Source organism: Artemia sp. Qi Xiang Cuo, chromosome 10 (assembly GCF_049724085.1).
Source record: "Artemia sp. Qi Xiang Cuo chromosome 10, ASM4972408v1, whole genome shotgun sequence".
Classification (NCBI taxonomy): Eukaryota; Metazoa; Arthropoda; class Branchiopoda; order Anostraca; family Artemiidae; genus Artemia; species Artemia sp. Qi Xiang Cuo.
In genome coordinates, this window is record NC_142803.1 from 29,961,730 (window position 1) to 29,984,090 (window position 22,361).

At 33.3% G+C, this 22,361-nt stretch overlaps 1 protein-coding gene across 1 annotated transcript in view; it reads left to right on the forward strand.

The window, feature by feature from the left end:
• MYPT-75D (Myosin phosphatase targeting subunit 75D) overlaps positions 1–22,070 on the forward strand; it is a 100,917-nt gene extending 78,847 nt beyond the window's left edge. The window contains exons 6-12 of the mRNA XM_089096179.1: positions 486–599; positions 3,724–3,849; positions 4,597–4,672; positions 10,667–10,863; positions 13,856–14,069; positions 19,340–19,423; positions 21,689–22,070. Of these exons, the coding sequence (XP_088952305.1) occupies positions 486–599; positions 3,724–3,849; positions 4,597–4,672; positions 10,667–10,863; positions 13,856–14,069; positions 19,340–19,423; positions 21,689–21,966 (1,089 nt within the window). The 3' untranslated portion in view covers positions 21,967–22,070. The remainder of the gene's footprint in view (positions 1–485; positions 600–3,723; positions 3,850–4,596; positions 4,673–10,666; positions 10,864–13,855; positions 14,070–19,339; positions 19,424–21,688) is intronic.
• Positions 22,071–22,361: the final 291 nt, after the last annotated feature.

A 22,361-nucleotide genomic window follows, 5' to 3' on the forward strand; every position in this document is an offset into this window, starting at 1 on the left:
GGAGCCTATTTTGAAAGTTTTTAAAGAATTGTAAAGAATGGCTCAATAAATGTTTTTAAATCAACTCAGTCCTATTACTTTCTGGACAACTCCTGTATGTGCTTCAAATGAGTTAGGATGTAAAATTTGTATGTATAAAGAAGTTTAATTCTGACGGTTATCAGCTCTAGTGATCTACTAGTACCTGCTTTTGTAAATATTGGCTTATATTCTAGAATTATTTAACAGTAAAAATACGCATAAATCGATAGTTTGCTGATCTAAAAGTCTATTTGGGTTTTTGATAAGGGAAAGGCTTCGAAACTCTTAATTTTCTGCTTTAATATGCGCAATTTATTTTTTGTTTTGATTTTATTACTTTGTCTCAATGGACTCAAGTTTCAGCACTGTGGATGTAAAGGTCGCTTCTATTTCTAAAGTTGAATGGATGATGTATCTGTTTCTGTTGATAACTCTATTGCTGATGATAATTTGTTTTAATATAGGAAATCATAAATAGAACTCGTGCTGCCCCCGAAGAAAAAATGCTTAATGACCTGAAAGAGTGTCGAGCCAACCGTGAAGATTTAGATTTTGTCAATGATGTTGGAGCTACACCTGTAAGTTTTCCTAAATTACCTAACTACTTTTGGAAGGAATAGAAAGGGGCTTCAAGCCCTTGAAATCAAAATTTGTAGCACCATTAATTGCTTGATGCTATGCAAATGATACACTAAGTAACACTTTTAAAAGCAATCTTAATTGTTTTATTTTTTGTTGGTGGAATAAACTTTGCAAGCAACTTATATTTGGGACAGGAGAAGAATAATAAAATTATTTATATCCTTTCTGTCGGACATCTAATTTTTATATCGAGCTTTGCATTGTAATTCTACCTGCAATTGAAGTTTAGTAATATAAGCTCTTTGGCAGTGTCCTAAAATTAAAGTACCAATGACAAAAAATACCACCCTCTACCCCCGAGCCTTTTTAGATCTATTTGGACATGAAAACTACGATTTTCTATGTTTTTTGGCTATTTCATTTTATGAAGCTTGTTAGAGCAGTAGTATGCGTCAGTGTTGCCGCATTGAACTATGACAATAAATTAGTAAAAATAATTATTTAGATTTGACTTAGCTTTTGTCCACAAAAATTAATACATTAGCAATCTTTTGATTCCAAAGACAACTACATCTTGAAAGGAAAGCTATAGCGTTCTAAGCTGTTTAGTGTCATAGGTTTTAGCTTATTTTTTGCTGAATTTTCACCCTCGTTTTTACTAGCAATAACTGCGTATGAAGGTCTGCTTCTCTATAAATTGAATGCCCAATTTTATTTATTTTTTAGGATGCATATGGTTGTGTAAATTGTACTTAATGAACTAAAACAATTAAATTTCAGTTTCATTTCGGAGGCCTTTTCGTTAAAAATTGAAAACCTGATTTTTACTAATTCCTTAAGATAGATATGGTTATATAAGTTCGCACATTCCTAATTCAAAGATTCAGAGTTCGTTTTCACTGTCTTTGGTAGCTTAAGTACTCCAAAATTTTGTAAATTAGTAGTAATAGTGTAAAATTAAGACAAATTTTCTGTATTTTTACAAGTTTTGAGTTGTAAATGTGTAAAAGCAAGTTTAAAAACTTCAGAACAGAAAAAAAAATGTTACTTCTTAAAATTATTAGATGACTCATTTAGTTACTAGGCGTAATATTAAGCCTATAAATATAGAAAATACTTTTGAATAGGCTCCTTATTCAAAGCTTGTATAGTAAAAAGCGACATGTGTAAATGGAAGTCGAAACGAAAATCCGGAGTTTTAGAATAATAAATATATATACATATATATATATATATATAAAGAAGGCACATATTAACTTGATCCTAAATATAAATAATTGGTTGTTTCAAATTTTCTGCCCAAAGGTATTAGCATAAGAAAATTTCTGGAAAACAGCTGAAAAAAGATGCGGGTTCCTGAATCAAAAATGTATATTCAAATTTAATATGTCTAAAACCCATGAATTAGATGCCAAAGAGTATTGGTGATATGTAAGAGGGAATGAAACTCAGAGAGGAAAGAAACTAACAAAATGAAAAATAAAATCAAAAAGGGTGAAAAAACGAGGATTTTATCAGCCAGTGGCGAACCATGAAGAAGACAAAATATATAATATTAACGTAAGAGGGAATACTGGCACTAGTGTCGAAAAAAACATCAAGGCCATCTAGCGTCTGGTGTTTCTTTTCATTTTTTCAGTGTAATGCAAAGAAAAAGTAAATTATTTGATTCAATTAGTAAAATTACTGTAGTAATAAGTGTCTAATCTCAGTTCCTGACACGAAAATGATTATAAGGCTTCGAAAAATGGCAAGAGACGCCACACGCTAGATGGCTTTATGTTTTTTCTTGTGTCGACACTTTTGCCAGTTTCCACTCTTATAAGTTACCCATACGCCTTTGATGGAAGCGTTATGCTCGTGGTCTGTTCTAAGCAGAGGCCTTCACATGTCCAGTAATTTATTTTCGTTTAAGTTTTAGTTTCACTCTTTCGTTTCATTTGAGAAACTTTTTTTTTTTCAAATTTGATCAAAGAGATGCTGTGGAATATTACTTAGCTGATCAAAACAGTAAATTTTGGGATGTAGAGGTGTGTAGAAATTAGTGTTTATTATATTCATTCTCTAGAATTTAACTAATGCGTTACAGTTTCTGCAACACAGCACGGGGCCTTAAAGTCTGAGATTTAACATTCATGGTAATATTTTATTTTTTGAAGAAAATATGTAAAAATAACAATAAACAAAACAAAAAAAAACGCTGTGGGTCAGTTCAAGTCATCTAAGATGCTAATGTCCAAACTATTACTTCATTTTCAACCTGGTTTCGGTTATCCTCTCTTTGTACACGTGCCATATCACATTACTATACTCGATGGAGATCTATGCTTGTCTTATTCCCTCCTTCGACAAATTCTAACTTCAAACAGTTAATATTAACAGTAATGTTGCCATGCGAAGTATCAAAATTATCTCAAGAAAACCAGCCTTGGGCAACAAGTAGGCTATATTGCATTTACGCAGCATCCTTTGGATTTTACCCTTAGGTTTGGATCAAATTGAATTCTTTAAAAGTCAGGAATCTTTAACTTTCAGCAAGGATAATTTTGATTTAAGTTTTTGTCGTTGCTTTTTGTCAATTTTAAACTGAAATATTTGTATTTGGGAGTAAGGATAATTAACTTCTCTGTATTTCAATAAAAAAAAAGAATAGAAATACACCTTTCCTGCTTTGCGTGGTACAATAAAAGCAATAGTGATCTTTTTTATTCTTTTTTATTTTTTATTCTTTTATTTTGAATTAAGTTTTTGCCATTGTTTATCGTCCATTGTAAAGTAAAATATTTGTATTTGGGAGTAAGGACAATTAACGTCTTTCTATAAAAAAAAAAAAAAAAAAAGAAATACACCTTTCGTGCTTTACGTGGCAGAAGGAAAGCAATAGGGATCTTTATTTTAATCTTTCTAAGATTGAATCGTTAATTAAAGGCGTTTTATTCTCTTGTTAGCAATGTCTTTTGAATTTAGCCTTATTTTCTCCGAAAATTTGTCGAAGGGTACCTTCTTGTACTGTGTCTGATAAACATAACGGGGACTATGGTTGCCTGTTGGACAATGGCCGATCGCATTTTCAACTTGTTGATTAAGTTTGTTTATACTACTTATGTAACTGGTTTTCAGCTTCATGTTGCTGCTGCCAATGGTTACCTCAAGATTGCTGAATTTTTGCTGGAATGTGGTGTCAACACAGAAGCCAGAGATGCGGATGGGTGGCAACCTGTTCATGCAGCGGCCTGCTGGGGTCATGTAAGTCCTTACTTCCTTTAACAATGTACAAGAGCTTCAAAAGAATGCATTGAAAAAGTACAATGCAGAGATTCAGCTCTCATGTTGTAAAACGAGGAAAAGAAAAATGCTTCATTTGAACTAATTATAGTAATTTAAAAAAAGGGAAACCCAATTAGCGTTTATCTTTTCTGAACAATACCTTTCTAAAAAAAATTTAACGGGTATGTTGCAAATAATCTTGAATTCCAAAAGTAACAACTAGTGATGCTGGATTAGCCAACTTTCTAGACTTCTATTCAACGGATTCATTTTATCCGTACTGCAAGGTAAACATTCTGTTACATCACAAACTCATTTTAAGCGATCTTGAAATTTGCATATAAATACACGGGTACACAAAGGCTCGAGCTTCTTGGGGGGGGGGGGAATTCTATCAAATTTGGGGAGCTGGAAAAAACAAAAAAAGAGAATGTTTAGTCACAAATATTTTAATTTTTCTGGGAGGTTTCTCGCACAAACTTTGCGAGAAATTTCCCACCTCCCCCCCCCCTCCTCCCTATATTTTTGTGATGTGTGATGTATGTGTGGTATATACCTATTAATAGTTAAAGAGAATAAAACTCCTGTTAACCTAAAACTTTTGGATTTTAGTGCACTATGTAAATTATCTTAAAACTGTAGTAATCCTCTGTTTTTAGAATTGTTTCTTTTTGCTCTCTAGTGCTGAATGTTGGCTGGCTTATATTTTCGTTTTTCTTCTTTTAGTTAGATGTCCTAGAACTGCTTGTACAAAATGGTGCCAATTTAAGTGCCCTTACAGATGCTGGAGAGTCTCCCTTAGGTAATTTTTAGTATAGTGGCTCGATCTGTTTTGTAATTTAGTTGTTTACTTAGAAGTTAATTCCTGTTGTTGGATTTTAGGAAGAAGTTAAATTCATTTGGCAATTCAATAGAATTTTACGGTTCATTTGGCAAATTAAACTTATATTTAATTCAAGAATGAAAAAGACGAAACAAATTTTTTGAAGCATGTCTTTCTGCCATGTGGGTATTAGGCTTTGCAAAATTGATGTTTTTTCAACCTTGTGGATACTATGATGGTTTGTCTGGCAAAATTGACACTTTTTTGTGAAATGAAACTTGACATTTAACAGGCATCTTTGCTTATTTCGAAATTCCGGACAGTTTTTCGCTCCGCTCATCTATCATCAATGACTTCATTGTTGTCAGCTGAGATGTCGATTATTTAAAAAAAATTTACTATTTTAAAGCCTAAAATATACTATCGTGTTCCAATCAACCAGAAACTAAGCAGGAGTAGACTCATTCCAGTGAATATTCAATGAATATTCACTGGAATGAGTCTACTCCTGCTCTCAAGATCAAGATAAACATGAATAATATTCATGTTTATCTTGATTTTATTTTGAGTATTGCCATCTTTACAGAATTTTAATCAAGCAGACCGACTACTAATTTCATAAAAAAAAATATATATATAGTTGCTTTTGTAATAACGTATTGCCGAGGATTATCCTTTTTGGACAACCGTCTAAAGCTAAATGGAAAGCAGATCGTCCTCGTCGGGGGTGGGAGGATGTCGTAAAGAAAGATTTAAATGAAATGGGAACTTCATGGGAAGGTGTGATGAGGGAGGCTTTGAATAGATTGGGATGGAGGAGGAGCGTGCGTTGCTGTGTTGGACTCAGGTGGCTTGGTGCTACGGTGAGTTGTTAGTAGTAGTAGTAGTTTTGTAATGACGCACAAAAATAATGGCATTTTGCCTGATCACTCCTCCTCCCCCCCCCCAAAAAAAAAAAAAGAAGAAAAAAAATGACATTTTCTGCAATGACTTCTAGTAGCAATGGCACTTTTTCTAATGACCTGGTACCTGCTGTGTTGGGTTTTCACAGCATTGACAGTTAACATTTCAGTTATTGTTTTAGTGACACTTCAGTTCAAAGAATACTAAAGTCGAATAGACCAACTGCAGTTAAAACTCATTGTTATATTGATTCCGCAATACATTGTTGAATTTTTCATCCCGCAAAATTTGGGTTATCGGGCTGTGAGATCAAATATTATTATTACTTTGTTGAACACTATTGAAACTTTGATTGATTATGTTTTGCGTAGGGTTAAATAGTTGGTTGGCACTTTGCCTGATGTAAAAAAAAAACAAAAAACGATTATACTTTTGCGCTGACAGTTTTCAACCTTTTTCTAGTATTGCCACTTTTCTATGACAAAAAACCTGGCTCTATCTGATATCTGGCCACCTAGTACCTACAGTGTTGAGTAAGCCTAAAGTCGAATGGACTTACTGCAGTTCAAATCCATGATTATGTCAATATCATTTACGTGATTAAAATTATTGGGGTTTGGAATAAAATAATATTGTTACCTGGTTGAACAGAAGTTAGCAAAAATTCGAACGACAGACGAAAAACGTTATAAGGGAAAAGGTTTTTTTTTTGTTTTCTTTGAAATTTTGTTTTACGTTGTAACTCATCGAATAAATAACTACGTTTATTTTGTTGTGCCATTTGGAAATGCTTCCAAATCAAAATAAAGCTGTTTATTTCTCTATATTAGGAAAAATAGAAATCTATAATATCTTGAGAGTCATCTAAGATATTAAGAAAGCAAAGAAATCATTTTATCCCGTGTACTCGTTTGAAAGGGTATGTTAAGTGGATTATGAAGTAGAACACATTACTCTCAGCCTAGTAAAAGAAAAAATTTAGAGTTTGATAGTCAATAAACCTCAGGTTCACTCAGTTCTGTTTAATGAATATTTTCTGTCGTTTCCCTGATGTGTGTGTGAATGTGGGGATGGGGTGGGCAGATCTATCATTCGAATATTGACTGATGATATTTTAGGTCTACCTCCATAGTCAATTGGTTGTGTCTCATCACTGACGTAGTCAGATTAAATTGAGAGGATGCTTTTTTACATGTTTTCCAGAGAAATTGTGTACGGATTGTTTTGAGTACCAAGCTGACTGACCGTATTTTAAAAAGTAAGCTTTATGAAAAATGTCGTTCAATCCCGCTTTCTAGGGTTATAATGAGAAAAAGATTGAGATGGCTAGGACACGTTCTGATGATGAAGGATGACAGATTGCCAAAGATCGTCCTTGTTGACCAACCATGTTGGGGCAAACAAAAAGCAGGTCGTCTTAATGGGGTGGGAGGAGGCCATAAGTAAAAATTTAAGGGAAATTGGAACTTCTTGGGATCGTGTAAAGAGGGAGGCTTTTATTAGATGGGAATAGAAGAGTAGCATGCAAGGTTTGTTGGCCTCAGATGGCTTGGTGCTACAGTGAGTTGTTAGTAGTAGTAGTAGTCTCCCTTCATAAATATAGTAATGAGTTTCAACAGCTCTGAGAGATTTTGGAGTTGAATAAAACTTTTACGAAGTAACATGCTATCTGCTTTAACCAAACTAGGAACATGGGATCTCCGCTTTAGATCGACATCAACCGATACACCAAAAATTTTAACAGTAATTGTAGAAGTTAATCCACAGGTCTGGTCTATATAAGACTTTTTAAGAAAACAAAAAGGTATTAAAGCACTTTTAGGTGTACTTACAGAGAACGTGCCATCATCAAAGCTATTTATAGTAATGTAAGCATGGAATCTATTCGTCGGGGCAAGCGTGGACAGTCAAGGGGTCAGCCAATTTGAAATGAGTCATTATTTCTTCTAAAGCACTCCAAACAACAATAAAAAAGGATAGGAGACACAACTTGCAGAAAAAAGCTTCACCGTAAGAGTCCTTAGCTTGCAATTGCTACTAAGTAGGGAATTGTATGGCTTAGCAAAGTCATCAAGTGCAGTATATCCTTTTCTGAGGCTTGAATGCACGTAAATATATGGTATTGGTAACTTTTCTTTATTCATTTAATAAAAAAACATCAATAACAATATAATGATTGAAATGTTTCGTACTTTTATTTCTGTGGAAAGTTTTAGTTTCACCGAGGTGCTGTATGTGCTGCTAGTTTCTTAACCGGTTTCATCACGAGGTTTTATGCATCCCTGAACACTAGGCTGAAGGGTTCAACCAAAGAGTATGGATAACTTATAAGAGTGGAAACTGACTATAGTGTCGACAAAGATCATCGACGCCATCTAGCGTGTGACGTCTCTGGGCGTTTTTTCAAGCTTTGTAATCGTTTTTCTGTCAGAAACTAAGATCGGACACTTATTAACTTATTGCTATATTAATTTTACCAATTACATCAATTATTGTAATTTTTCTTAGTAGTACACTGAAAAAAAAAATACAAAAGAAACGTCAGACGGCAGATAGCGTTGTGGCTTCTGTCGACACCAGGGTCAATTTCCACTCTTGTAAGATACCCGTACTTTTTGGGCTCAACGATAAATTTGATGGAATATCTCCGGAAAGGAGACGATTCCCAGTGGATATGCAGTGTCGAGTAAAGCTTTATCTCCAGCTTCCGGTCATATATGTTAACCTTCTTTAGGTAATTACGTGACCTCCGTGACCTTATGTTTGTATTATCGCCTTGATTGATGGTTGCACAAGGAGAGAAAGATTCTCAGATGCCAAGACAATCAGTAGACGTACTCATAAAAAGCGGTTAGTCATAGGGGCCATGTCGAACTTTTCTTTTATGGATAGTAGTTGGTCTTTGGTGGTGCTACAGTATCACCTGAAATCCATATTCTGGATCCTCTAGAGTGGTGTCAAGAGAGTTTTAGGAGTGCCAGCATAGAGCCGGCAGCTTTACGTGACAACAAGCCTTTTGTCGGACTTAACTGAGCTAGATAGAAGAAGGCTTTTTATGTGAAGGATTTCTCCAGCTTTTTAGTATAATAAGAACTGGGTCTGTTCGAGGTGGGTGTTTAACTGAAAAGCTTTATCTCCAAGAGGCAAAGTTCATCGACTGTCTTAAGGGACTTAGGGCCTTATAACGGTAAATTTATTAAGGGCCTTATAACAGTAAATTTGTTATAGTATTTAAGTCAGCTCACATCAGTAAAGAAGTACAAACAGGATGCTTGCCTCCTTGTATTCTGTATTCGTATCTTGGTATCTCTACTTTTAAGATAGCCTACATATCTTTGGCTCTACAGATACTTTCTCTGTTGAATGAAGCCTACAATACAGAAGATACTATGCTCCAAATTTCCTAACAAATTTCCCCACCACCTGACATTCGATGAGAGATCATCTTTTACAGAGACTATCAACTATCGTTTTTTAAAATTTTGTCCGAAAAGTTCTATCTTGGAAATTTTTATGATTAGAAATTAGAACTGTCAAGCTTAGGGATATTTTTCCAAAACTACTTGTTGAAAATGTGACCGCTTAGTGACCACCCAATTAAGTCCAAATGCGTCGTTTTAGTACAAATTTATCTTTCAACTATTGTCTAATATAGAATTTAAAAGAGGAAAGCCTTAGATAATTTTGGAGACCACACTGCCCCTTTCCATGACGATAAAATAAAAGTTCAAAATAGGGATAAAATCCTTTTTAATAGACAGTGTATATAAATTCACAAAAATACCATTTTTGTGAATTACCATTTTGTGAATTTTTGTGAATTTCTATACACTGTCTATTAAAAAGGATTTTATCCCTATTTTGAACTTTTATTTTATCGTCAAGGAAAGCCTTAATAATTTCATGTATTTAAAAAAAAAATACCTTTTGCGTGCATTCAATGACACAAATGACACACATTTTGCTCAGCAGCGTGTTTGAAAAATTCTACGAAATGTATATCTTAGTAGATCTTGTCATTTTATGGAATATTAAAATTTCTCTAATGAATAAATCAAATGGAAAAAAGCTCCTTACATGAATTTTTTTTTCACTATTTTCTTTTTTGAGATTAGTACTGACTAATTGTAGGCAGGTAGATGATGTCTGTCTCTGTTTAGCTTTATAATTTTTGGCTGGACTGGTCTTTGAACTTCTCTCTGAAAAATGTTGACTCCTCCATTTAGAACGTGGTTTATTTTTAAACGCATCCCTTATCAAGGCCACCGACCACCAAAAGTGTTAAACAAAAATAATTGAACTCTATTTTCATTGAGAGTGTAATAGAATCAAAAATAGAACTTTGAGAACCAATTTCATTCCAGTGAACAAAAATTTATATCCGTATGCATACCGAGTTGAGAATTCTTTCCTTTAGCACACACTTTAAATATATAATATAACAATTCCCCTTGGGAATTGTTATATTTTACAAGCTAATAATTACTGTATATCGTTATAAAAAGAATAATTACAACTTAAATTTACAACCTGATAGTAATTATGTAATAACATAAAAAAAGATAATAGCGTAATTATAAATCGTTGAATTCTTTGGTTGCGTAAGGTTGTAATTACGATCATTAATCTATTAACTAATCTTGTTAGTGTCATGTAGTTTCTTAGGGTCTTAGTATCAAATTTTACAGGATTTATGGCTTACCTTGCTTACCTGTCAGGGCATACTTTGTTATGGCTTACCTTTCATACAGGCAAGCTCACACACAATGGTTCATCACCGCGGCTCATCTGCTGTGTCGAAGTATTATATCTCGGCTGTTTAAACTACTGAAAAATTCATGAAATCAAAAATTGAAAATCTTACAAAAATTGAAATTCATTTTCGAAAAACTAGCCTCTCCCCAGTGGCTGGGGGGAGCAGTTCGATGGTTAAACTGATTTCCTATGAAAACTTCCGTTTTATTGTAGGCGCCATGAAAAAACTATTTTGGTTTAGATAAAATACGGCTTTTATTATCTCTTATCATATTTATTGTTCTTATGATTATTTTTCTCTTTTTTCCTCGCTAGAAATTTGTGAAGACAAAGAGATGAGAGAGCGGATAATACAACTTCGGCAAGAAACTCGTGTCCTGAAAGAACAAAGCTTAAAACCAAGACGTTCCAGTTCAACCGTAAGAAGGTCGTCCATCCACAAGAAGAATTTAACCTCTAAAAAGGACGTTATGAACGAAGGTCTTACTAATCGACTGCGGATTGAAAATGAGGTATTAGTTCTTCCCATATATAGGTGTACACCATACAATTCTTAAAGCCCTGATATCGTTATATTGATTTTAGAGCATTAGAATGGCCGTTACAGTGATTAGAATTGTTTTAACTATAGTTAAAATGATAGAATGATATGGTTATCTATAGTCAAAATATGAATAAATGAGGTAATAGCGCTTCCCATATACAGGATTCTTTAAGCCCTGATACCGTTATATTGATTTTAGATCACTAGAATGGTCGTTAAATGATTAGAATTGTTTTAACTATAGTTAGAATGATAGAATGATATGGTTATCTATAGTCAAAATATGAATAAATGAGGTAATAGCGCTTCCCATATACAGGATTCTTTAAGCCCTGGTATCGTTATATTGATTTTAGATCATTAGAATGGCCGTTACAGTGATTAGAATTGTTTTAACTACAGTTAGAATGATTTTTAAAAATAAGAAATCTCAACTATTTTTCATGTTAGATATTTTTCGGAATTTTTAAGGGATAGCGAAGATTCTCTCCGAGCTCCCATATGAAGGTGACTCTCGACACATCTGAGAGACTTTAACTGAAACTATTTAAAGTTTTCTGTTGTCACCTTAACAAAAGATTACTAGACTATCCTTCTTTGATAATACAGTTTTATATGACAATTATTGTTATTCAATTACTGTTTTTCAATCATTTTGTTATTCATTGTTTTCATTGTTGTTATTGTGTTATTGTTGCTATTGTTGCTATTGTACATAATTATTGTTGTTATTCAATTAATGTTTTTCAATTATTTTGTTATTCATTGTTGTTATTGTTGCATTGTGTTATTGTTGTTATTGTACATAATTATTGTTGTTATTCAATTAATGATTTCAATTATTGTTAGTGACACCTCAGCTCAGAGAATACTCATTGGTGTTTTCAAGGACCATCCCTCACAGTGGAAGGATGATCAGTGGTTATTTTTGGAGGTCCACAATATTTCAAAGTTCATTGCTTGATGTATTGCAAGCAATATCAAACAATTTGTGGTAATGAACTGTAAGTAAGTAGCGATGCGGCTCAATAGTAACAGCAACTCTAAAAAACAGTCTTGATAACAATACATCACAAGATTTGAATTTTTATGCTTATTCAAAATATGTAAAATTTATCAAGTTTAATGATGCCCGTCCAAATTTATGGAGGAGGATCTTTTCGTGGAGGAATTTTTTTGGGGAGAAAGGAATTTTCCACTGAGAGGGGGTTGGATTCTTCGGCATTATCTAAAAAAACATCAGAAATTAAATAAAAAAATATTTTCAACTGACAGTAAGAGACAACATTAAAACTTAAACGAACAGAAATTATTACGTATATGAGGAGGAATGCCTCCTCCTCTATACCTCGCTTTTTACGCTTAGTTTTTTTTAACTTTTAAAAAGGCTCATTATACTATTTAAACAGTCCTTGTACTTCAGGAGTCATTCTTACATAATTGGAACTAAAAGCCAAACTCTAGCGTAAAGAGCGAGGTATTTAAGAGGGGGCAACTCCCCTCATATACGTAATAGTTTCTGTTCGTTTTAAGTTTTAATGTGGCTCCTTACATTCAGTTGAAGGAACTTGTTTTTTTTATTCAATTTGTTTACTGGAAGGAATGCTGTGCACGTCAGTATTAGGCCTACTCATAAAATTAAGAAAAATTATCAATATTTTACAATCAACCTATTATAGAAAAATTCAAGGATCAATAACCCAAGTTATTGGTTGAATGAATAACTGAAAATATTTATTCCTATATGACAAAATTAAGCATTGGATACTAGAATTTTCCAAAAGAGGAGCGAAGCCCAAATATTTCGCTATGTACTAAATAAAACTGGCAAACATAATTTTTTAAAAATCAAGCTAAGTTGGAACTTAAAACGAACAGAACTTATTGGTTCTTAGCCTTTAGAATAGCTATCAATGAAACCAGCTGAAACAAACTGAGTCTTGGCATTTTCGGAGATTTGTAGAAATATGCAAAACTAGCGCATTACTCAGAAACCCAAAAAATACGTAATTTTCTTTAATGGGCTTCAAAAATATTTTAAGCTACGAGAATTAAATATTTACTCTTGCTAGAATGTATCCATCTGTGAATATACATAAATCTAAAAAAGCGAAAATGCTAACAAGAAACGCCCTACAAGAAGCTACTTTACTACTAATTCTGGTCAAAGTTTAAAAAAGACATAGATAGCTTTAGGACTTTGCTCTATAGTCTTTATTTTGTTGATTTAATTTCATATGAGAAATATGAGTTGAGTAATGTTTTTCTGTAATAGCCCTTTTTAAGAACAGTCTGTCTTGCTTTTCACTATACTGATGGTTACCATTGCCTCAAGAGAAAACATACTGAACAAATAAAAATGCCTAGTGGGATTTAAGAGTTCCTCCCGAAATCCGGTCTTTTCGATATACAGGGAGATACCATCATGCCATCTATTTTATCTATTGGTTTTCCAAGGGTATCGGGATTTGCTAGCTGCTATCTTGACTTTAGATGCCTTTAGGTCCAGAAAGTAGTATGCTGCTGTCCTCTGTCTAAATCCAAAGGTACCAACCCGGTTATCCAAGACCCATTTTTAGCGACAACCGGGCTGAAAGTCCACGCAATACCAGAGTACAGTAGGGTTTTTGCATTTTTTTTTTTTTCATTTCTGAGGGTCTTTTTTTTGGTTTTTTTTGCATTTCTGAGGGTCTGAATAAAGAGATATATTTGCATGTGGAATAAATTTGTCTTGTAAAAGAAAAAAAAAACCCAGGAATTTCTGAGGTTTTCGACTATAGGAATTAATCGTTAAGGTTACCACTCAGCAGTGAAAAATTAAATTTTTTTAAATTAAAATATTACAAATTAAAATAAAAGGTGTTTCAAAACTTTCTCTTTCTTAACTTTGTGGAGCGAAATGGTACTTTGTCTATTTAGTTCGTTTATGGTTTTGAGCAATACATTTTTGTTTATTCTAGACGAAGAATGAAACGAACAATAAATCTGAGTCGAAAACAGACGAGTCTCCTCCAATGCCGCATTTGCTGAAGAGAGACACTTTAGGAGAAATTAAACTAGACGAGAAGGACAGAGAAAAAATGAAACAGGCTGCTGATCACTCACTCAAAAAAGAGAAAGGGCAGCAAAATGCTATTCAAACTCAGAGCAAAGGCTGGGAAACTAACGATCGAGGTGACCTCTCTGCTCCCTCTCATCTTCTTATTGCGTCGTTCTTCCTTCTTCTATCTCTCTTTCTTCCTTCATTCCTCTCTGCGTCTCTTACTCTCCCCCCTCTGTCTGTCCCTCCCTCTGTTCTTATCTTCCTCCATCGCTTCCTCCCCCCTCTCTTTCCCTTTTTGCTTTCTGAATTTACCTCATCATTTGTATACAACGTTTCTTATTTTTACGAATATTAGCCTTTATTTATTGTATGCACTACTTTTAATCTGTTATTAATCTAGTTTTTAGCGTTTTCCTATACAAAACTGATGCTTTTTTACATATAAGGCAGATCCTTTATCATTAACTATTTATTACGCTAAAAAGAAACAGTTACGAGACACTGTTACGAGTTACTATTACTAGACACAATTACAGTTACGATACTATATCTTTATAATTAAAGCAACAATTTTTTTCCAGTTTTGTGTTGACCATCAAGGAAAGGCTTAAAAATTGAAAAACCCGTAATTAAAATTTTTTTACATTTTTTTTTAGCAAAATTTTAGAGAACTTAGTGTTAAAAACTTGTGCCAAAATAGAAGTTACCTCACAATCCTAGTATCTGCCTCGGTAATTCCAGTGTCTTTTGGTGACAAAGGCGTGTTTAAAGAACAGACAGTCAATTCTAAATATGGGAAGTACTGTTGCTCTTCTACACATGGGTGGGGAAGTTCTGAACACGGAGAGGTTCACTACTGGTTTATTATTTTTATACCTTTTAAGTGTTTGAAACATTTCACTTGAGCTTTTTCCTTAAAATCTTTGTGGGTAGATAATACTTCATTTTTCATGTAAAATCCAGAAATTTGATGTTTTATGTGGTTTGCCATTTCAAATATTTTATGAATTTTAAAATCTGAAAGTTTTTAACAACATTGCTGCAAAGCTGTCGGCTTTAGGCTATATCGAGAAAACACTTAATCTTTATCTTAATTACGGCGACAGAGACCGTATTTTTGGCCAACAGTATTCCTCATGGTCAGAGACTAATGATGCATAGTGAATTTTAAGAAATTTTTTTCTTACATCAGTTTCCTCAAAATTTATAGACTGATGCATATTAGCACGATTTTTGCCATTTTTTGGTGAGATATAGGCTGTAAGATAGGAAAAGAATGTTGGTCAGATAAACTAAGAAACATTGTGTATGGCTGTCTTTAAAATTGTAAATATAATTTTGTAAAAATTAAAAACCAATTCAATAAACAAAGGAACAAATTCAAAGAGAAGACTCATTCTCATTGCTGATTTGATCTTAACACAGCAATCGTATTTGTTTACTTACCTAAGTCTCACCTATCCTCATGGAATGTTTTGAGACCGGTCCTTTCGAAGTTTCATTGGCCAGTGCTGAATATGCTGCTCTATTAGGTGCAGTTCTTTATAGATGGATAATACGCTATTGGTTAAAGTTTTGAGTCCACCTCTGTCCCCCCTCCCCCCGATCCACTTCCTTCAACTGTTTCTTCAAGTGACATCTTGGGTGGGAGAACAGGGTCTATTCACTTGACATATTTGAACCAGCGCAGTTGCTGCCATCTACTACGTAGGATTTTGTCTGTTGACTTTAGTCTCATTCTGACTTCTTCATTTTTACCTGGTCAGAGTTTCTAATCTCCGCTATCCTCCAAAGGATTTCAAATGTGAGGAGCATGCATTCGTTCTTGGCTCTTACTGTCCATGTTTCGCCCCACTACAGAGCATTTAGTATGATCAGGTGGTTACAGATGTGGATTTTTAGGCGGCTCGAAAGGTATAGCCTACCGCCGTCAATGACTAAGCAAAGAAGATAAGATAAGGGTTTATTCCAAAAAACAACACAACACAAAAAAAAACAAATGACCTTCAATAAGCTAACGCTTGTTTGGAAGTATTTACCCTCTTAAAATAAACACTTATAATAACATACTAAAGAGAAACAAGAAAAAAAAAAAAAAAAAAAAATGAAAATCTTACACTCACTCAGCACCTGGTCGCAATAACCAAAAATCAATACTTCACATACTCCAAAACTTCCTGCCGCCATCCCATAAACAATAAATAAACAAAACAAAACAAAAAATAAAAAAATAAAAATATATAGGAAAAACGGGAAAAACTGGTTCTCTTTTCAAAAAATGAGTTATGACAGTAATAAGATGTTGGGAAAAGTGTGTCGAATAAAGAGCGTTTTTATTGAGCCTGTTCTTAAATGTATTTTAAAATGGGTTTAATGAAATTAGTCTTTTTTATATCTTGTTTGGATTTTCGCGAAGATACTATTTGTGGTTTTTTCAATTAATGCTTTTTAATTCTTAATTTCAGTTAATATAAGCAAAATATAAGAGAAGAAAAATTATTTAATGCTTATACTTTTTATTTAGTATCAAAATTAGCTATCAAAAAAGAAGTTTTTCAATTAAAAATAAAGAGCGGTATCAAATGTAAAACGACCAGAAATTACTATGAATGAATAAACTAAGCCTAAAACGACAAAGATTTATAAATATAAATTAAGTCATTGATGATTATTTGGCTTTAAGTAAGGAAAACGCAAGTGAGAGTACCCGTAAACACTGTTGTTTTACAAACTGTTATTTTATTTGAATGAAAAGTATGCTTTTACGAATTTTCAATTAAATTTTTTCTGTTGTGTTACTGTTGTTAGACGCAGGTCCAAAAAATGGGTATCGATTTTATGCATGCTCAAACACAAAGTAAAAAACCGTTTCAGGGACAATAAATTGATCTTTATACTATTTTTTTTATCAATGCTCATTAATGGGTTCTTTCTTATGCCTGAGCCTATTTTCATGTATATTTTTGAACGGATTTATTCAAATCGTCCTTTTTTTTCGTGTTCGAAGATAAACCTATTTTGTCTTTGTGTAAAGTTAAGAGTCATGCAAGTCCTTAGATACTAAAAACGTATAATATATGCTAAAAAGTATAATATAAAAAAAAGTAACTGTCTTATTGACTTTTGAACGGCTCGTGCTCCATCATTGAAGAACTTAAGGGAAGGAAAAAAGATGAATAATCTGGACTCAATGAAATTCAACTAAGGGGCGAATATGGAAGGGAAAGCACATGACTTAGATTCAGAGGTAAATCTTTTTTGTGAGGATCGGAGGAACCCCGCCCCCTACCAAAATAAATTTAGCAGTGAATTTGCCCCCTGTCCCATCAAAACTGTCCCTGAAAGTTTTAACTCATTCCCCAGCCATGAGGAAAAACAGTGTAGACTTAAAAATTATCACTTTGAAATGCTCACTTAGGAAGAGAAAAGATCTCCACCTCCCCTTGAGTTAATTACTTTATCCTTTTGCGTGTGTATAATAGGCTATTGAGTTTTTTCCAGAAACGTAACTTTTACCCAAAAAGGAATATATTGTCTAAAAAAAGACTAACAGTGGGGTCGTAATAATGACCCCGAGTTTGTTCACTGTTACCAGATGCTGCTCAAGACGTTGTGCGTCGAGTACTGAAGCCTTTATATTATTTTGTCCTCATGCAGATACTGCTTGCAAAGATTATATATTATAAACTAAATTTAGTACTAAATTTTATAATGGCAACCAGGTATGAAAGTAGAGAAAAAAAAGGATGAAATTAAAAAGACTAGAAAAAATGTTGTTGTTTTACAAACTTTTGTTGTCTTTCAGTTAAAAACAAGTTATAACGAATTTGTAATTACGTTTTATTGATATCACTGTTACCAGACGTAGATTTAACAATTGGATGTAGAGTTTAGGTGTGATCGAACACAAAATAAAAAAATAGTTTTTGTAGTCACTGTTTTCTTAAGAAAAAATTATTCTATCGGTTTTGACACTTAATAGTTGAATGTCTCTCTAGCAGAACTATTGTGAGCCAAGTATCTTTGTTTGGCAACATGGGCGGAGTAGCACTTAAATTTTTTACTGGATTCCACTGGAAAACTTCGCTTTTGTTTCTTTTATTGTTACAATTAAATGGATGCTTTTTTAAGCCCGAAGCAGGTTTTTATATAATTCTCGAATTTCTAAATTTAAATAGATAGATAGGTAATTTATCAGCACACCAATGACCTTGCCAAAGACTGTCTTAAATAAAATTAGGTAGAACCTGACGATCACCTTAAACAAAACATTTTACGCGTATAATAGTTAGAAACAAACCAAAGACTTCGATAATATTCCTTTTATTCGTTAACTTCAGATTCAGGATATCTGGGAATTCTAATTCAGCCTCGTCAAACCACCTCAGTCTTGCGTAGAATTTGAAAGCAAACCTGTACCTGTTTTATTTGAATCTCCTGATTCTAGCTGCTGATTTAAGTTACTTAATATAAAACTGGATTCTCCACAGGCCCAGAACCAGCAATATGGAATCACCTTGATAACAGTGTTTGTATGTAAGTCCTTCTTAGGCTCAAATCTATCCGCGGATTGAGATTATTTATTTAGATAGAAATCACTTAGTTTCATTTAGTTGTATCATCCTTTTCATCATAGTATTATCATTGACCCCCCCCCCCCCCAACTATAAATAGAGCATAGTTTATGGGATGTAGAGGTAATGGGCCTTGAAGGCCTGAGCCTTGACCCACTGATAGTGGTTGACCCCTCCTTTTATTACCAATAATAATCATTTAGTTGTATCTTGAAGCACTATGTAACTGAAATCAACTTTCTCAAGACTTAATATAATCGAAAAGAGATATTTTGGCTGGATTTCAAAATTATGCTGTAGCTGTTCAGCAAACCTGTAGCTCTAGATTTGAATCTCCGACATTCTAGCTCTTGTTTTAGACAGTTTAAAATGATATTGGACTCCCTCAGAGGCTCAGAGCCGAAATCAAATTGTTTTATGTATAAACTCGTTTTCGCGGAACTCGAGAATCTTCTTGTGAATTGGTTGTCATTTAAAATAAAATTTTCGAAGATTGATTATTCAATATTATTTATCCTTTGCAAATATTTTAATGATTTTTCTATTTATTTTACTAGCAACAGCTCTTTTTTGCTAATGAAGAGAAGCCAGAAGTGTGTAGCTCTTAGTTTTTTCTTGAAACCGGATGTATACTGTTATACCGTTTTACCGTATACCATACTGTTTTACCGTACACTGATATGTAAATCTCTTGTAGTGTGACATTAAATACAATAAAATCTTTAAAAAATGGCTTAGTGTCTTGTAAACGACAATGTTTGTATATGTTTAACTGTGCTTACTGTTTTCATAATCTTTTAACTGTGTGTCTGTGTTTCTTATTGCAGACGTGAAGGTAATGGTAGACTCTGTTGACAGTTCTTACCCTACTAACAGTACAACTATCGAGTTGACCATTAAGGTAGCCGTAGGTAAGTAAACTACTGACTCTTTTCTATTCAGGTCCTATAATGGGGGTATAATAATCAATATTTTATTAAGTGTAAGCACGATTAAGTGGATCAGTATTGGGCAGAACATTGCTTTTTTGGAAAGGTCAACTTTAGCTCCTTTATTTCGCAGAATGTCTTCGAACATTGTAAGCGGTCGGGAAAAAAGATTATCAGAGACATTTCCGCCTCATAGGCTATGTCCCGTAATCAGGGTGGGGAGGGGTATAGGAACTCTACCCCCCGCCCCCCGCTTTGATTTTTTTGGAATTATTAGGCATTCCTTCTGAAGGTTTCATATACTTTGATATAACTTGCATTTTTTTCAATGTTGTATTCCTTTCGCCCTCCTAATAAAATACCGCGTACGTGCCTGCTTTAACCATCTAATGAATCTATCTCTATTCTCGTATTATTTTGATTAATCAAAATATATCTAATTAATATTAATGCCACCCGATGTCTTCCTCCAGACAGTATAAAAACTTGGTTTCTTATCTTAAGGAAGCGGTTAGAGTTTGTTCGCATTACTAAGACGGGTGTATATGGTGTCTTAAGAAACACGTTCTTTTGTCACTAAAAATAACCCAAAAGTCGACCCACGTTGTGTTAGAATCTTTATATTTGTTTAAAAAACGCACCACAAATTGTTTATATTCATATTTGTTACTTTTTTACGAGTCGTCGAAACTTTTGTGAGGGGGGGGGGGAGGGGCGAACCTCCTAACCCCCTCCCCTGGAAACGGTCTTGGTCCCGGAGCTCTTTGTTTTCAATTAATTAAGATGTGAGTAGAGTAAATTGGTGACCAGTATTTAGTAATAAGTGAATAAATTAGCCAAAAAATATTGTAGTAATAGCTATTAAAATTCTTAGTAATCTCCCAGATGCCTTGCACAATATGAAACGCCATCTATGATATTTTTGTTGTTGAAAATGCTCTACTATGAACTAAAAAATCACCCTTGGTAGTTATTTTTCTTCTTTTATACTGAAAAATATGAAACTGAAATTAGGTTATACCTTAATATTCATTGTTAGATAGTTTGTGTGCTTATTTTCTTTTAAACTTCGGTTTTTGTTGTTTGCATGTTTGTTTTTGACTTTTGTGTCTTTATTAACCAAAAAAAAAGAAGAAAAACTCATTTAAGGATATTGGAATTTTATTCGTGGAGGTAAAGAGAGAACGTTGGACCATTTTCGGAAGGAAGGGGAGCTTATGCAGGTGTTTTGACTTCAGGTTGCTTTCCGCTGTGATTAGATTTTAGCAGAAGTAGCAATAATTATCATTTTGGGGTGTATGTCCTGTATCACTTTCTCCGTTTTTGTGATTTAAATAAGATGTTTTTACGTCTTATTATGGTATTCCAGTATGTGCTTTTGCTTTTTTCTTCTCTTCTTTCCTATTGATCTTCTTTCCTCTTCTTCTTCTCTTCTTTCCTATTGATTCTGGATGTAAAGCTGAAATATTTGGACTTCTATCGGTATATATTTAAAAGAAAGTTTTGACTTTCACAGCCTTAATTGAAAGTTGTATCCCACTATTATATTTTTATTTCATTTCAAACGTAAATAGAAAGGCAGTTTTTTTCCAAAAAAAAGGATTTTTTTTCCAGCTTAAGAATGTATCTGTGTAGACGATTGGCTTAAGTACACTTTAATATGAATTCAGTCAAATTGGCTCATAAATAAAATCTTTAATATTCAAGGATTTAAATATTATCTATTGTTTTTTTCGGCGCTAGTCCGTATTTTTTTATTTTTCTTTTTGGAAATATTCATGTTTGCACGCAAAGCCAAAATTTAACCAAGTGATTTGATTGTACAATCTGAATTTAGACATGTTAACATGTCTGACATGTTTTTGACAATTGTATAGTAAAAAAAGGTTATATGAAGATTGGGCTGTTATCGAAGGCCAAAAAATAAGAAAAAATAGCCTTTTTATTTATCTGATGATTGTATTCATTTTTGATTTGTTAGTTGTTTATTCAGAAGAAACCTCCTAGAAGCTGAAAGGAATCTATTATAGATTCCAAGTGCCGAAAGGAATCTATTATAGATTCCAGTTTTTCTATTGAAGAAGAAAAATAATGTACAAACGGGAATTGTTCAAATTTAGCATCCGAATAGCTGCTCAATCATATATTAAACATATACCAAGATCAAACATGTAACTAAATAAGTTGTAACCAAAAATATGTGTTTAAATAGGGCTTCAAGTCTTGCATTACGCCATATATTTACAGGTAACAATGAAGCTCGACGGTCAATTGATAACGACCCTTATCGGAACAGTGTTCCAAGTATCCCAAAAACATTAACTGAGCTAAAAACGGAACGACGACGCTCTCGTGGGCAGAGTATAGATGGAGAAATGACTACAGTGCAAACGATTTATGGTCAAAAGGTTACAGAGACATATTATAGACCCCCTAGTCCGAATGTGAATTTTAATAAGTTTACGGGAGAGCCATTAGAGATTGTGGGTGATAATAAAGGTAGAAGATGCTGTGTTATAATGTAGCCTTCTTATTACCTCGTTTCTCTTTCAAATAATGACAGAACGAAGGTCTCGGGAGAAAAAAAGTGCTTGGGAAGAATTGAACTATATATATATATATATATATATATATATATATATATATATATATATATATATATATATATATATATATATATATATATATATATATATATATATATATATATATATATATATATACGGGTATTCCCCTTTCTCAAATCCGCGAGAATTTTGATAAATTTAGGCTTGAAAAATAACTTTTTCTGAATTACAGACAAAAAAAAACAAACGAATCATTAGCTGCAGATTAAGAATCTTTAGTGTCTTCACGTACCTATCCGTGTACAGTGGATATAAATAATCCGGGAAATAGTTTTGTACACCTTATTCAAGGG